Genomic DNA, 14,242 nt, shown 5'->3' on the forward strand with positions numbered 1-14,242 from the left:
TTCAATATACTCATCACCACAAATCACCGCCCGTCCGTCCGGCCGCCCCTCATATCTTCCGGCTCCGCTATCAGCCGACCCCCCCCTCCTCCGCCACCCTGCACTTATGGGAATGTATATAATATGCAACAGTGAATGTGCTTACACACCTTAAAAGGACAAGGGGAGGCAGAGGGCAGTTAGGAGTCGACCCTCGTACCCTCCCCCGTTCCTCTACTAAACTCCATCGTACAGTCGTAAAGCAAAAAAAAAAAAATCTTAATTTCATGTTCTGGTTACAGCAGGTCCACGACTGTTGACCCTAGCAGTGTAGTATAGACAGTCAGATGTGAGAGGTCAGTGCGGGCCAAAGAGTGAGGAGGCAAGCAGAACTTGGGAACGCTGCTATTTGTGTCGCCGACATTTTTTAAACCTTCCCCGGAACACAAAGCTCAAAATAATGGTCCTACGTCCGCGCCCACCGCCGGTAGCGATTCACCTGAAGAGCCGCCCGATTCCAGGCCGGCGCCGCCGGGCGCCTCCAGGGAAGCGGGGTCGAACGCCGGATCGGCGCCCAGGGTGTCGTCCTCCGCCTTCACGCCGTCGGCGAGGAAAGTGGAGTAGGCGTCGCTCTCGGCCATCAGTAGCTTCAGCTTGGGGATCCAGCTCTTGCGGACGACGCGGCGGGCGTTGGTGCACATGTCGGCGGCGATCGCGTTCATCTCGCTCTCTTTGAAGCTGGTGGCAAAGTTCTGGCAATAAACTGATAGGGTGGGGGTACAACGTCAGATTGCTAAAAAGCTAAAAGCTAAAAAATAGGGTTATGACGGACACCGACGCGTAAAACACAACTATTAGAAGTCATTCGGCCACTTGCAGTCGCTTTCCGGTTTCCCGATGCGATGCTGCAGGGTGTTTTTTTTTTTTTTTTTGCGTGCGGACTTTTTAAAACCCGCTAATGTCCACGACGGCGGTGGATAACAAGGATGCACGCCGCTCACTCCGACTGACCATCTGCCGCAACATTAGCAGCTTACATTTACCTTCAAGAGATGGGTATCGAATCCGGAGCGCAAAGTGCCGTGCCATAAAAAGAGAAGTACTCTTGAAACTGAAAAATAACGTCATCATTGCCCCTCATTAAAGAGAAAATTGTTCCTGTGAAACCTCGGGTCTGCTTCTCCACGCGGAACGGACGGGAACCGGCCGACAGATGGGGTATAATATCCAGGTCAGGTGTGCGCAAAAATCTTTACGGCCCAGAATCAAATCTTTATTTTGCGCCGTAAAGATTTTGCCGTGATCAGGCTTAGATTGTTTTTTTTTTTTGTTTTTTTCGGTAAGACCTCCAGTCCGATGCCTGTTCGCGTCACAACTCCGAGCTGAATACGCGTGATGGACCTTTTAAAAGGTGACAGACGAGAGGCTAAAACACGAGCGCCACTGTTCGCAGTTTAGGAGACACCTAAACGAATACTTTGACTGAAAATAACTACTTCTACGAGAGGGAAGCTAATATTGCTAGCACGCCCGGTTATATTATCATGGCCATGTAATAGTGATAGCAAACAAGCTCTTCAAAAATTACAAATCGCTGAAAATCGGACAGTAAATCGAGATTAAGAAAACGAGCTGCGCGACGGGCCTGGCTGTTAGCTTTTAGCTGTTCGAGCAGCTCCGGCGATCGCAGACGGAGAGCGGACAGCCGAAAGTGAAAGTTGTTTATGTGGAACGTGCACGGCGAGAGGGACTCGGCTCATTGAACATCTCCAGAAGATTAGTAGGGGTTGGTAGTCAGCGCGGGAGGAAGATGTTCGCCCGCGTTCCTTTCTATGTATCTCGAGTGGCAAATTCAGCGTTTTCACTCACTCCTGTTATTTTGATATCTTTAAATCCAGAAAAAAAAAAATCTACGGGAGAAATAAGTAGAACACAATTCCCAAATTTAAAAAAAAAACAAAAGCAGAATGGCATTTTTAATGTAATCATTGACAGGAAATCCTGACAAACTGGTTACTGTAACGCGAGCGGCTCACAGGAAATATGTCCTTGCCGTCTACAAACAAACGGTTGCGAAATGATTTCGTTGGAACGGGCGTGTTCTCCCGTACATTTTCGCCTTATATTTAACCGTTTAACACCTCTTTTCCGGCCCGCTCGAGGCGACCGCTGATCGTTTTCGCGCGTTTGTCAGACGACGACGGCGGCGAAAGAAAACCCCGGCGCATTTCGAGAGTTAAACCCGCCGAGGTGATAGCCCGAATATGAAACGCGCGCGCTCTCCTGACTAATTGTGCCAAATGTTACAAACAAATGTGCAAATTGTTTGCATACTTGGGGGCACACTCCCACAGACGGGGAAAAAAAATGCGCTCTCACATTTGACTGCGTGCAGTACTCTGTTGTCCAGGGGCTTGCGGCTCGGGTCATTGGTGGACGAGCGGATGCCTGTCCCACAGCTGTTGGCCAGAGTATTCCTGATGCATCAAAATAAGAAGGCGTTTCATAGAGCGCGGCACAAAAATCGACATAAAAACACACCAAAAAAAAAAAAAAAAAAAAATTGCCGGCAGATGTAAAGCTTATGGTTGCCGCCGGCAACCATAAAAACCTATGTTTAACCTAAAAAAAAAAAACAAAAAAAAACTGCCTAATATTTCATTTCACTGTGCAATATTCAGAAACTGTGCAATATTTCATCTCATCTCATAACAGCTACACTACAATTTTTCCTTTTATCATACTATTGTGCACTCCTTACCTCACTTGTTACTAAGACACTTATAGTTTTATCACTGTTTACTAAGACACTTTATAGTTTCACTGAGACACTTTATAGTTTATTTTTATTTCTAATTCTGCCTTTTCTTTTATTATTTATTACTGTTATATTTTCTGTAACTCTGGCACAGCAATTTCCCTCGGGATTAATAAAGTTGCTCTTATTCTTATGTTGATTTTTGTATTTATTTTTTTTTGGCCAATTTGTGTGAAAATAACACACTTCAGGCGGAGGAAACTAACCTGTCAAAGAAGGCAGCCAGCAGCCTCCTCAGCAGCACCTTGTGTCTGGTCCCTGCGCTCACGTGACAGTTCATAAGCTGGGCTCGTGATATATAAACAGAGGTACCTGTGAAGAAAGATACGACACGTAAACATGCCGTCATTTCCGGACGATAAGCCGCGACTTTTATTCACGTAAACAACGATGCGGCTAATATATTGACTTTTTTTTTTTTTTTGGAGGGGGGGGCGCTAACGAGCTTCACGCCGCTAAAACGTTAATCCCCGTCGCGTCGGACCGATGAAATGACCGGGAAATTCTGATCCCGTTCAACTCCGACACCGAAAAAGACTTTGTCGGTTTTAGTGCGCGGGAGGAAGACGGAGATAGCGATCGGCTCTTTCATCCTTACGAAGGCTTGGGAAAATAAATTATAAATATTAAATTGAAGTGTATTTTATTTGTGTTCGTTCCCTCTGCTTTAATTTTAGTTCTAAGTTGGAAGATCACTGGGATCTTGAAATATTCAAATAAAATTATATTTATTGTTTTATTGCTAGCCTGTAAAGTCCCGATTTGCAGATAATGTGCGCAGAAGTTCAGGAGCAGAAGTCCCATTAACCTGGTAAAATAAATATTTATGAAGATATTTTCCAATTTTTTTATTTTTTTTATTGTTTACTGACACAGTGATTTTTTTCCCAATTTATTTCTAAAATTCAGGTCAAAGCTCCGCTACACACTCTGAAAGCTCAAAATGCTCAAAATGTGTTCATTCCATAAACAAAATTTGATTTTCTATGTAGCACTTTATGGATTTCATAAGCAACACAATACACACTTGTTTATACAAAGTGTAAAGGTAATAAAAAGCAATATATACAGCGGTACCTTTATTTTAGACGTCAAAAATTATTTGCGGCACTGAGTGTTTTCTTTTCCATGGAAACCGGGTCCAAATGGCTCTTTGGGTGTTAAAGGTTGCCGACCCCTGGGCCAGTACGGAATTTATGGTAATCATATTTTAGTCCAGTAAACATGGAATGACTCATTTGTAGCCTGCGCTGTTATTTATTTGTACGAGTGGGGTCAATTTTTGAACATATAATGGATTTACATGTGCCGCTAAACAAACAAAAAAAAAAAAAAATGACAACACAATGTGATGCAATTCACATTTCTGGTCAGTTCAAATCAATAGTTTGCCAGTAGAACGGTATTATGTCGTGCCATGTGTGTGAAATGGAAGCTGGTTTCGGTTTCAAATGCAACGGCTGTTTTTTTTGGCGGGGGGGGAAGGTAGAAAAAAAAAAAAAAAAATGAATACCTGAGACTAATTCTAGTTTCTCAGCAGGGTCTCCTTCCTCATAAAGTTTGGGGTGACAGCGGTTGCCTATTTGAGCGATGAGTTCGGCCGGGAGACACGTGAGATCTCGGCCTCGCATCCGACCCCGAGTCTCCGTGTGGTCCGGAAGAGCCTCCACCCGCTCACCAGCGGCTGAAGATGAAAATGAGAATAATTAATCCACCTTATTTTTATCTATAGTCTTACAAATATGTATGTATTTAAAAACAAAAACAAAAAAAAAAAAAAACAGCATTTAAAGTGATGTCAAAATCGTAAAAACAAAGACCTGGGAAAAAAAAAATCTGCTTTTTCTCTGTTTTTGTTTTGTTTTTTTGTGCATAACAAACAACACCCCTAACCCGCATGAGCTCCAACCAATGGGAGCGACAAAATCAACGCCAGAACAACCAATGAGAAAGCGGCGCAGGGGAAGATGTAAGAGACTTTATACTCCCAAACAAAATCCCCCGGTAATCAGTCAGGTTGATCCAGCGAAGAATGTCCGGCAAACACGTTTTATTCACAGCCAAAGTTTGCGCGAGACGTTTTTTTTTTTTTTTTTGTTTGTCTTTAAAAGTAGAAGCAAACACATCTTCCGGGTTTTTCGAATAACTTCTTAAAGTCTGCAGTCGCTGGCCTGTTTTGGGATCACAACCATCCAAGCACCGAGAGCTGCTAGATTTTGGCCCTGCTTTCTACAACATCATGGGAATGGGGGAAAAAAACAAACCAAAAAATAAAATTAAAAAAAAAAAAAAAACAGAATGGGAAGGGGCAAAACTTATACCTGAACTCAGCAGATTCATCCGGTTGCCAGACATTTTGCGATAGACGCAAAAGGAAAATCTCACATTTAGGCTCTCTTAAATCACGTTCTTTCGCACGGAAACACACACACACACGCGCACACACCCCGTGTACATTACCTGCAGCCCCCATGTTCAGCATGCTGTACATGGTATACATGTTGCAGATTTGCCTGTACTGCTCTTCGGCACATTCCTCCGTGCCCTCTTCCTCCTCTTCGTCGTCATGGTAGCTGATGGGCGAGTCACTGGCGTAGGTGCTCAGGGTGCCGGGGCTGGCGCCTTCCGACATGCCGAGACCCGAGGACGAACCCCCGTTGGTGCCGCCGCCGCCGCCTGCGGCCACCATACCGGCCAGACTCGTCGCCGTGGCCCCCATTCCCACGGCCAGTCCCAGAGCTCCGGGACTCTGGATCGCGCTGCCGCGCACCCCTTCCTGGGAGTAACGGGCCGCTTTCCTGGCCCCGGCTCCCCCCCCGGAGCCGCCTCCGCCTCCGTCTCGGCTACTGCCGCCCTCCCATAGCCGCTTGGCGACCGGGGTGCAGACGACGGAGTAAGGGGTGGCCGCCTCGGGGTGGCTGGCCGGCTGCTCCGTCTTCACTCGGGACACGAGGGGAAGCGGCGTCAAGCAGGAGGCCGGTCGCGCCGCGGCGCTGTTGGTCTGTGTTACAGGGCTCTGGGGCTCGGAGGGCGGCGCCTCCTCTGCGTGGAGACCCTGGGAGTCGCAGCTCGGGGAGGAAACCTACGAACGAGGGACAAGCGTGTAAATGCCGACGTGCAGGGGAATCACAGGCTGAACGTATCATTTTATTTGTCGCGGAGTTTTTGTTTTTTTTTTCCCAATAGCTATATCGATGTCTTGATGTATCGTGTCTGCTGATCATGATTTTTGAGGATGGAACTGACACAGGAGAGATGTGAGCGTTATGTGCTGTACCGGAAACAAATTCCACCGACGCTTTCGTGTGGCCTTTGATAAATAAATGAAATGAATGTATGAAATGAGATGAAAGATATCCGATGTTTATTTATTTGGTCTGTCCTGAGCTTAAATTCTAGAGGTTTTGAGACTTTAAGATGAGGAAGAGAGATGTTTCCTGCGGATAAAAATCCAAAATCTAAATAAGAAACGGGAGTGACGGGCACATGAAATGAGTCATTGGAATAAATTCCATCCAACAATGTGAGAAAGGGAATCGTCTGCTCGGACTTAAACGTGACACCCTGACGACGGAAGTGGTGATTTACGGTTTTCGACTTCATATGGAAGGAATAGGCAGCGCGAGCCGAGATGCCGAATACGAGGATGCAATGTGGAATGAATTGGGCTCAACTTTACAAAGAAATACAACATGTGCATTTAATAGAGACCAGACTTATGCCAGTAATTCTTGTCTACATTAGCAGTTCGGTTACACACACACTCACACACTCACACACACACAAAAAACATAATAAGAAAACGGTTAATATGGCGTCTGTTTTTTTTTTTTGTTGCTATTGTTTGACTTTGCACAGATTCCTGTCATTTGTCTACCTGTAAAAATAAGCGGTTAGCATATCGTACATGTGCGCGGGGATGTTGGTGTTTGCTACGAAGACACACACTTGTGCGCCCTCACGACATGTTTAACAGAGAATGAAAACAAGCTGGGCCGACGGTTTCATGTGCTCCTTGTAAAGTAAGTAACAGTTTCGGCAAGGTTCGCATGTTTCATTAGCTTTCTTCTTCCTCGATGTGTAACACATGCAAATTCTTTAGTTCGTCCCTTTTTTTTTTCCGTCCAAAACCAACGGGCTGTTGCCCAAAACATTTCAGATCCTTTCTTTTCACTTTCTGGTAAAATTTTGGTCTTTTAGTTCAAAGTGGGCACACAATATTGTGATAAAATGAACTGTTTGTCATACTTTGAATTTCATATTGCGCAAAATGTAGGAGTGAGGGGGAATCTGCCGTCATCTGGTAAAAACGTCGGAATTCGCGGCGTTTGTTCCGAGGAAACTCGGCGACGACGGTCGGACGTTTACCTTCAGGAAGAATTCAGTGCCTTTTTCCATGATCTGCTGGATCTGCAGGAAGCCAGCGGTGTACATGAGGAGAAACTGGTCGCCGACGGTCATGCTGAGGCGACCGGTGTAACAGAAGGAGAGGATCTGCTGGAAGCTTTGGGGTTGCACGGCCGCCGGGAGCTCCACGACCGTCGGGCTCGTCTCCCCGCCGCTGCTGTTGCTGTTGCTGAAGAGGTCTCGGAAATAAGAGCTGCTGGCCGCGAGCACGGCTCGATGGGCCTGGCGTGAACGACAGGGCGCAAAACTTTTGAGAGAGCTTTTTTTTTTTTGGTGTGAACGTGTTATTTTTCGCTTTGTATGTCGGCTCTGAGAAAAGTTTTCGCATAGAAATCAAAATAACTGCTCATTCACATTTAAAGGGATATAGAAGAGTTTACAACTATAGGAAGAAAAATCAACAGTTTCCGACGTGTCTAAACCTTTTCTTTGCCATCTCCAAAGTGACAGGGAAAACCTTTGAAAATACACAAGAGGGTCTTCTTAATCGTTGCAAAGATAGATTTGTATCTATGTATGTATTTTGTTCTTTAACCCTTGTGTTGTCTTGCGGGTCAAAAGTGACCCACTACCATGTTTAGCTGGAGAAAAAACACCCTAACCTATTTTTTTCCAACTTGGAATTTTATGACTTTTCCTAAAGAGACCCCCTAATTAGAAAAAGTGATATTTCTTTTTTGTTTATGTTTCCATGTGGGCTGTACACCACTAGGGTACAAAGATTGTCTTATGGGTCATTTTTGACCTGTAGGACAAGGGGAGTAAACGCAATGTTAAGATCGCACGAGGGTTAAATCTCTGAAAATGAAGCTTTAAATTATCTTTTAATACACCAGAGAACGATGGCGGGGGGGATAAAACCCACATACGAATCATTACAAAATGGAAATTTAACAGAATTCCGTGGTTGCAGGCTGGGGGTCTTGATAGGGAAAAACCCCGAAAATCGAATACATATCAGAGAGGGAACAGACTTGCGGTTTCATCGGCACCTTAAAGGCGTGGCCCTTGACCACCACGGAGACGTCGCAGTACAGGCCCTGCAGCCGCTGCTCATTCAGACACTCTAAGACATTGTTGCCAAAGTTTGGGATCGCCATCTGGAGAGTCTGGGCCATGGTGCGCCTACGCACACCACTTTGAGAGTCTTGTTGGGGAAAACAGAGACAGACAGGAAAAAAAAAAAGGGAAATCACAAAGTTACAATGAGCATGGACTGTACGGCTCACCCACACAACGCTGCGTAACATACGGGCCGAACTACTCGAGAGCGCCCACGCTTTTGCAGGTAAGAGTGTTTCTGAGGTTTGTTTTTTTTTTTTGCGACCCTATCGGGCAAATTTAGAATCCTTACGTGTCCGTATCTAGCTGAACACAAACAAATCCACACAGGATTATTAGGGCGGTAAGACATTCATGTTTAGATCCCTTGTGGGGTCAAAAAAAAAAAAAAAAAAAGACATATTTTTGACCTCTAAATGTAAGTATATGAGGTTATTTCATTTATAATATAATACATGATGTTTCTTCAAAATAAATTATTTTCGCCAACCAATACCCACATATTATCACAATTAAGTCTGTTGGGGTTGAGGTTTAATAACGGCCTCTAATGGACACTTTGTGACAAGCGGCTGCATACATTGCTTGCATTGCTGAATTTGTTACAAAAAATGCAATGTCAACAAAAATAAAAAACATTCATAATAATTGAAAACAAATGTAACCACTTTGGTGTCAGAATTTGTGGCATGGATACACTGTTATATTTACATTGACTGTTGTCATTAACTTTTGCTGACACACGCAAGAGCATAAATTGACGGTGTGTTTGTCTTATATATGCGCCGACACACACACACACACACACACACACACACACACACACACACACACACACACACACACACACACACACACACACACACACACACACACGCAAAAAGTTAAGTAGGATGCAGTCTAAGGTTAGGGAGAAAATTCAACATGTAATTCTCTCTAATGAGAACTCAAGATCCCAGGAGGTTAACGCGCTTTAACACTGCACTAATGGGCAGAAGTTTTTCCAACACACCATCCGGCTTACGTCCTTCACGGGGACAATTGCATTAGATTGTAAAATAATAAGAAGAGTCTATTTACATTTCTTTTTAAAATCAATTCCAACTCTGTCCTAAAAAGGGCCAGCGCGGATCCGGATTCTGCAACTACACTAAGGAATCTCAAAACCCCATTGCACTCCTTGCCAACATATTCAAATACTAAGTCCATTGTTTTGAATTGTCAGTATTTCTAAGAAAAGCATTCATTTCATTATGTATATTTAAATAAATAAATACAAACACGCACATATATATACACTGTATTTATAATTCCTATTCTGCAAGTTAATTATCAAACTCATCCTGTATATATCCTTTCCCAGTCTCCCAGTCTGCAAGTGACTCATTCTGTTTGCACAAATTTAATTCCTATGCTGATACTATTCTGTTTATTATAAGTTATATTTTGGTTTTTCTTTTTATCTGTGCCTTTATACTGCGACAATGTACCTGGCAGCCATGAAAAAAATGAATGTCCCTCTGAGATTAATAATCCCATTTATCTATCCATTCAGGCCAATTCGAAATAGCAAAACTTGTGCTATCTCAGAACGTCTCTTTCATGTGTGTGTGTGTGTGTGTGTGTGTGTGTGTGTGTGTGTGTGTGTGTGTGTGTGGTGAAGGAGGGAGGGGGGGGTTATCACTACAATGTGAGAAGGCGTGAAGTAACAAGGATATGTTAAATGAGACAAAACTCCAGAAAAGTCATAAAGATAAAATAAAGAGGGTTGATGAAAGTAAGCCTCACACACTATAAAATGGCTGACACTTTCACTGCAACACAGGAACACTGAATGTAATGGAAGTCTTTCTTCAAATCAATACTAGCACAGATTAATCACGATGGAATAACTCCCATTCTATATTCCTGATTAAGGATTAGCTCCCTCGGCTATGTTGTTGACACTCCGCAAATATTTCCTCACATGGAGGCCTTTAAAACAAACCTCAAAAGGATGTTGATATTGGAAACAAAGTTTCGTTTAAGCTTTTCTTGAATAATCAACATCTGTATAATCTTATACGTCACTTGAGCCCTGCAGGGGCTGTTTTTGCCAGGAGTAGGTTCTGTAAAAGCCTTTTTTTTTTTTTTATTTTCTGTCTTCCATGAGCTATAAAACCCAGCGTCCTTAGATAACTGGGTCACATTCTGTTATTCTATGTGCAAGTGTGTGTGTGTGTGCGTGTGTGCATGGCATAAACAAACGCCGCATAGCATGATTCTTTTCACTCTTTGTAATAGTCGGAAGCGAGCATAAATCCCTTGCCTTTGCACGGAGAGATAAGTCAAGTGGCGCATTTGGACCACAAGAAGTAGGAACCTTTTGAAAAAACTCAAGGGTCTGCAGCCCCATCACCAAAAACTCCTCTTTCAGGAGGGCTGGACGCCGGCCCTGCCTCAGATGCTGAACATTTCCAATTACTCTGTATATTTCCATGATTTTATTTTGTCTGCCATGCTTAAGGTGACCGTTTTTGGGATCGAGCATTCAGACGGACAGCTTCCATTCGACGCGACAAAAACATTTGCGGGACCCCCGAAAAAAAAAAAAAAAGACTAATAAATCATTTTTAATGTCACTTAAATGCAACTTTTTTTTTTTACATTTTGAAGGGTGTGCTTTCTGCTGGTAATTCGGGTACGCCGATCTGTAATGTTTTTTTGTTTTTTTTCTTTTGCAAATCACACGATCGTGCACATTTTTATTCCTGGAAAAGGTCATTCTTTGTTAAAGCTAATTCTCCAAATTACTCCCCCGAGCAACTTCGATTAATTGAATTATGTTTTTTTTCTGAGTAAATGCACGAGAACCCCACCCCCACACCCAATAAACTAAAAATGAAATATTTAAAACTATCAACTACAGTTGAATTATCACACATCGTTTTTTAACATTGCGAACACTTTTAAGTCCCTTTGCTGTCGGCATCCGAACATGGAAAGAGTCTAGATTTCCTTTTTTACATTTAAATCTTACATTCAACTTTGTCTCGCTGAATAAAAGCTTTTTCACGTGATTCCATACCCCGACGACCGCAACCGGCTCTATTATGTAATAACAAAGGGCAAACGTATCCTAGCGAACTAACCTGTCACTTTATTGACTATAAACATCGATTTGAAGCAGAGATCAAGTTAAGAGAGTGTTTTCAGCAGCCGGCAGGGCAGGGGACGACACTTTTGCACGGGTTGGGGGGGAGGCCGCGTCGCCGGAAAGTGTTGCATGCACACACACACACACACACACACACACACACAGCGAGAGGCAATCGGAGATACTGTGAGAAGAACAAAGTGATTGAAGCCCAACCCGTGCCAAGCATACAACTAACTTTGGTGTGACTGACTGATGAGGGCTGAAGAGAGCAGCCCCATCATATCCAAAGCCTTTCATTTGGGACTTAGCCAAGCTCCAGGGTAAAGAGAAATGCTCTCTTTGTCTCTGTCTCACTCAAGCTCCCTCTCCCTCATACTAAAACACAGATGCGCACACACACAAACTCAAACAAACCCACAAAAGGCACACTGACTCACACACAGACATTAAACAATACTGCTTGTTTACAGTTAGGCGAGCCGCAGTAAGCACACATGCTTGCACATAAAGACACACAAACACAGGGCTGGGATGGGATGGGTGGGTGGGGGATTGTTTGCACAGTTTGGGCCGACAGTAAAAGAGATGTGTGCATGTGTGTGTGTGTGTGTGTCTATGCACCAAGGAGGCACAGCATTGAAATATATCGCGAAGGGACGGTGTCACCTTTGGCTGAGATCACATTCCAGAGGAAAGTGGGTCAAATAAGCTTTCACTTTGCAGTTAAACTGGGGGGGAGAAAAAAAAAGTGTTGCATTTGCAGTCCTGCACAAAAACATCAAGTGTCCTAAATGAGGGTGCTGTAGGGGAACATTTTCTCTTTTTTTTTTTTTTTTTTTCTTCTTCTTAACTTCTTCCAGCATCTGCTAACCGTCCGGTTAGTTCAATTCTCGGCTCGATATCTGTGGAGTCACCGGTGCAGCCGCTGGAGTTTTCACTCTCCAGGCATTTCCTGGTTCTCGTTTGCCCGCCTCGCCGTGCTTCTCGACCCGGACACCCAGGCCCGGCCGGGGTGGGGGGGTGGGAAGAGACAGAGGAGGAGGTTAATCTCCTGCCCTGGATGTCGAACAGGCACACGTCTAAAACTTCTCAACTCCGCCGCCGTGGCGTATTTGTCCGGGAATAAACCAAACTTGAGCAGAAATATTGAAGCCGAAAAGGATGCCGGGTAACGGATGATGACCGTGCGGCGTGCCGGTGTGCCGGCCGAGGGGGGCTCACCGTCTCCGCTGGCACCCCGGAGGCGACGGGATGGGAGGCGGCGTTGGGTGGCGAGGACGACCGGAGGAGGAGGAGGAGGAGGGGGGAAAGGGGGGGTCCGTCAGACGGGACGGCATTCCGATATATTCGAGGAAAATAACTTCGGCGTTTCCGTTCCGTCCCTCGGTACCTCCGCGGCTGACATCGCGGAAATGTTTGATGCCCTCTCCCCATCCGCAGCAGGCCCACGGAGGTAGCTAACGGCTAAGCTAGTAGCACTGTTAAATATTTTGGGTTCGCCTCGACCGGCACACCGTCCGCCACACAATGTCACGCATTTCCGCGGGGAAGGGGGATAAACGTAAGATAAATAAGACACTTACTGTCTGCGTGGAAGCGGTGGCTCCGTCGAGACGTTGGCTACCGAACCCGAAAATGTAGCTTATTTAAATAATTTGGTGATGGGGGAAATCGCTCCCCCTGCCACTCTCCATTCTACCGACATCAACAGGTCATCCCAGGACACGCAGCGGCGGAGGGCGAGCCAGACGGAACCAGTGCGGCGCTGAGCCGGGGGGGTGGGCGAACAACAAGCCGTAATTTTATCTCCTTTTTTTTTTTTACAACCCTCCCTCGTCTTGGTCGCTTTGCCAAAAACTACCCCGCCGCCGCATTTTCGCGGTATCTTGAGAAAGAAGTAGAGGAGGAATGTCCGTAAAGCAGCGGCGCCCCGCTCCCGAATAAACCCGCGTTCAAGGAAAGTTCGGCCGGTCCGGGCGCATCCACTACTTTCCCCTAAACTTTAATTGCCCCATATCTGCCGGATCGTTCATCATCAACCCTAATCCGTGGCGCTGAGGACGCATGCAAAAAAAAAGAGGAAAAAAAAAGAAAGAAATAGTCCCTCCCACACTTCACACTCCTTCCCCCCGCCTCCCGTCACCGACCCCCCCCTCCTCCTCCTCCTCCAGCCGCCGCCGCCGCCGCCGGTGGATCCTGAGACGACCCCGCCAGGGCGCATCACACAACCGCAGACAAGACACTCACCCCCCGCCTCCCTCTCTTCCCTCCTCCGCCGGTAAGCCGATGCAGAGCGTTTGGCTCAAAGGAGGGGACGCGCCGCGCTCTTTCCACGCTTCCCCACGCTCCGGGCGGCCATTCAGTGGGGAGGGAAACGCTTTAAAGCAGAGCCATCGAGTGCGGTATCGTGTCCCAGGGGATTGCGGAGCGCAGAGCCACCGATCGCTAGGGGGGAGACGGAGACGTGCATGACGCGCACCGCGTTCAATCGAGCGCAGAGTCAAATTTGGAGAGACCTATCACACGGTGGAAGATCGGCTGCGCATTGGTGCAGCTGCAGCAGCTGCAAAAGCAACTGCAGCTGCAAAAGCAACTGCAGCAGCTGTAAAAGCGACGGCAGCAACTGCAACTGCAGCAGAAGCAACTGCAACTGCAGCAGCTGCAACAGCAACTGCACCGAGAAGCCTTTCTACCTCCCTCTTTCTCTCTCTCTCTCTCTCTCTCTCTTTCTCTTTCTCTTTCTCTTAACCCTCCGCATATGAGCGATAGATTCGGGGAAAGTAGGCCGAGTGTGTGTTGCTTATTTAAATAGGGTGAGCTCTTATTGCACGAATGGA

The 14,242-nt window shown here is 45.7% G+C and overlaps 1 protein-coding gene across 1 annotated transcript; it reads right to left on the reverse strand.

Annotated features, from left to right (window-relative positions):
* Window positions 1-387: 387 nt before the first annotated feature.
* On the reverse strand, window positions 388-13,543 carry nacc1a (nucleus accumbens associated 1, BEN and BTB (POZ) domain containing a). The gene is made up of 8 exons (XM_086153232.1): window positions 12,989-13,543; window positions 8,197-8,351; window positions 7,166-7,426; window positions 5,258-5,879; window positions 4,311-4,481; window positions 3,004-3,109; window positions 2,359-2,456; window positions 388-742 (listed from the first exon to the last, which is right to left on the reverse strand). The coding sequence occupies exons 2-8, from the start codon at window positions 8,320-8,322 to the stop codon at window positions 432-434; spliced, it is 1,695 nt and encodes a 564-aa protein (XP_086009358.1). The 5' UTR covers window positions 8,323-8,351; window positions 12,989-13,543; the 3' UTR covers window positions 388-431.
* Between the last annotated feature and the right edge of the window lie 699 nt (window positions 13,544-14,242).

The sequence above is a fragment of the Fistularia commersonii genome, chromosome 10 (genome assembly GCF_037954325.1).
Source record: "Fistularia commersonii isolate RoL2024-O1a breed Wild chromosome 10, RoL_Fcom_v1.0, whole genome shotgun sequence".
Taxonomy (NCBI): domain Eukaryota; kingdom Metazoa; phylum Chordata; class Actinopteri; order Syngnathiformes; family Fistulariidae; genus Fistularia; species Fistularia commersonii.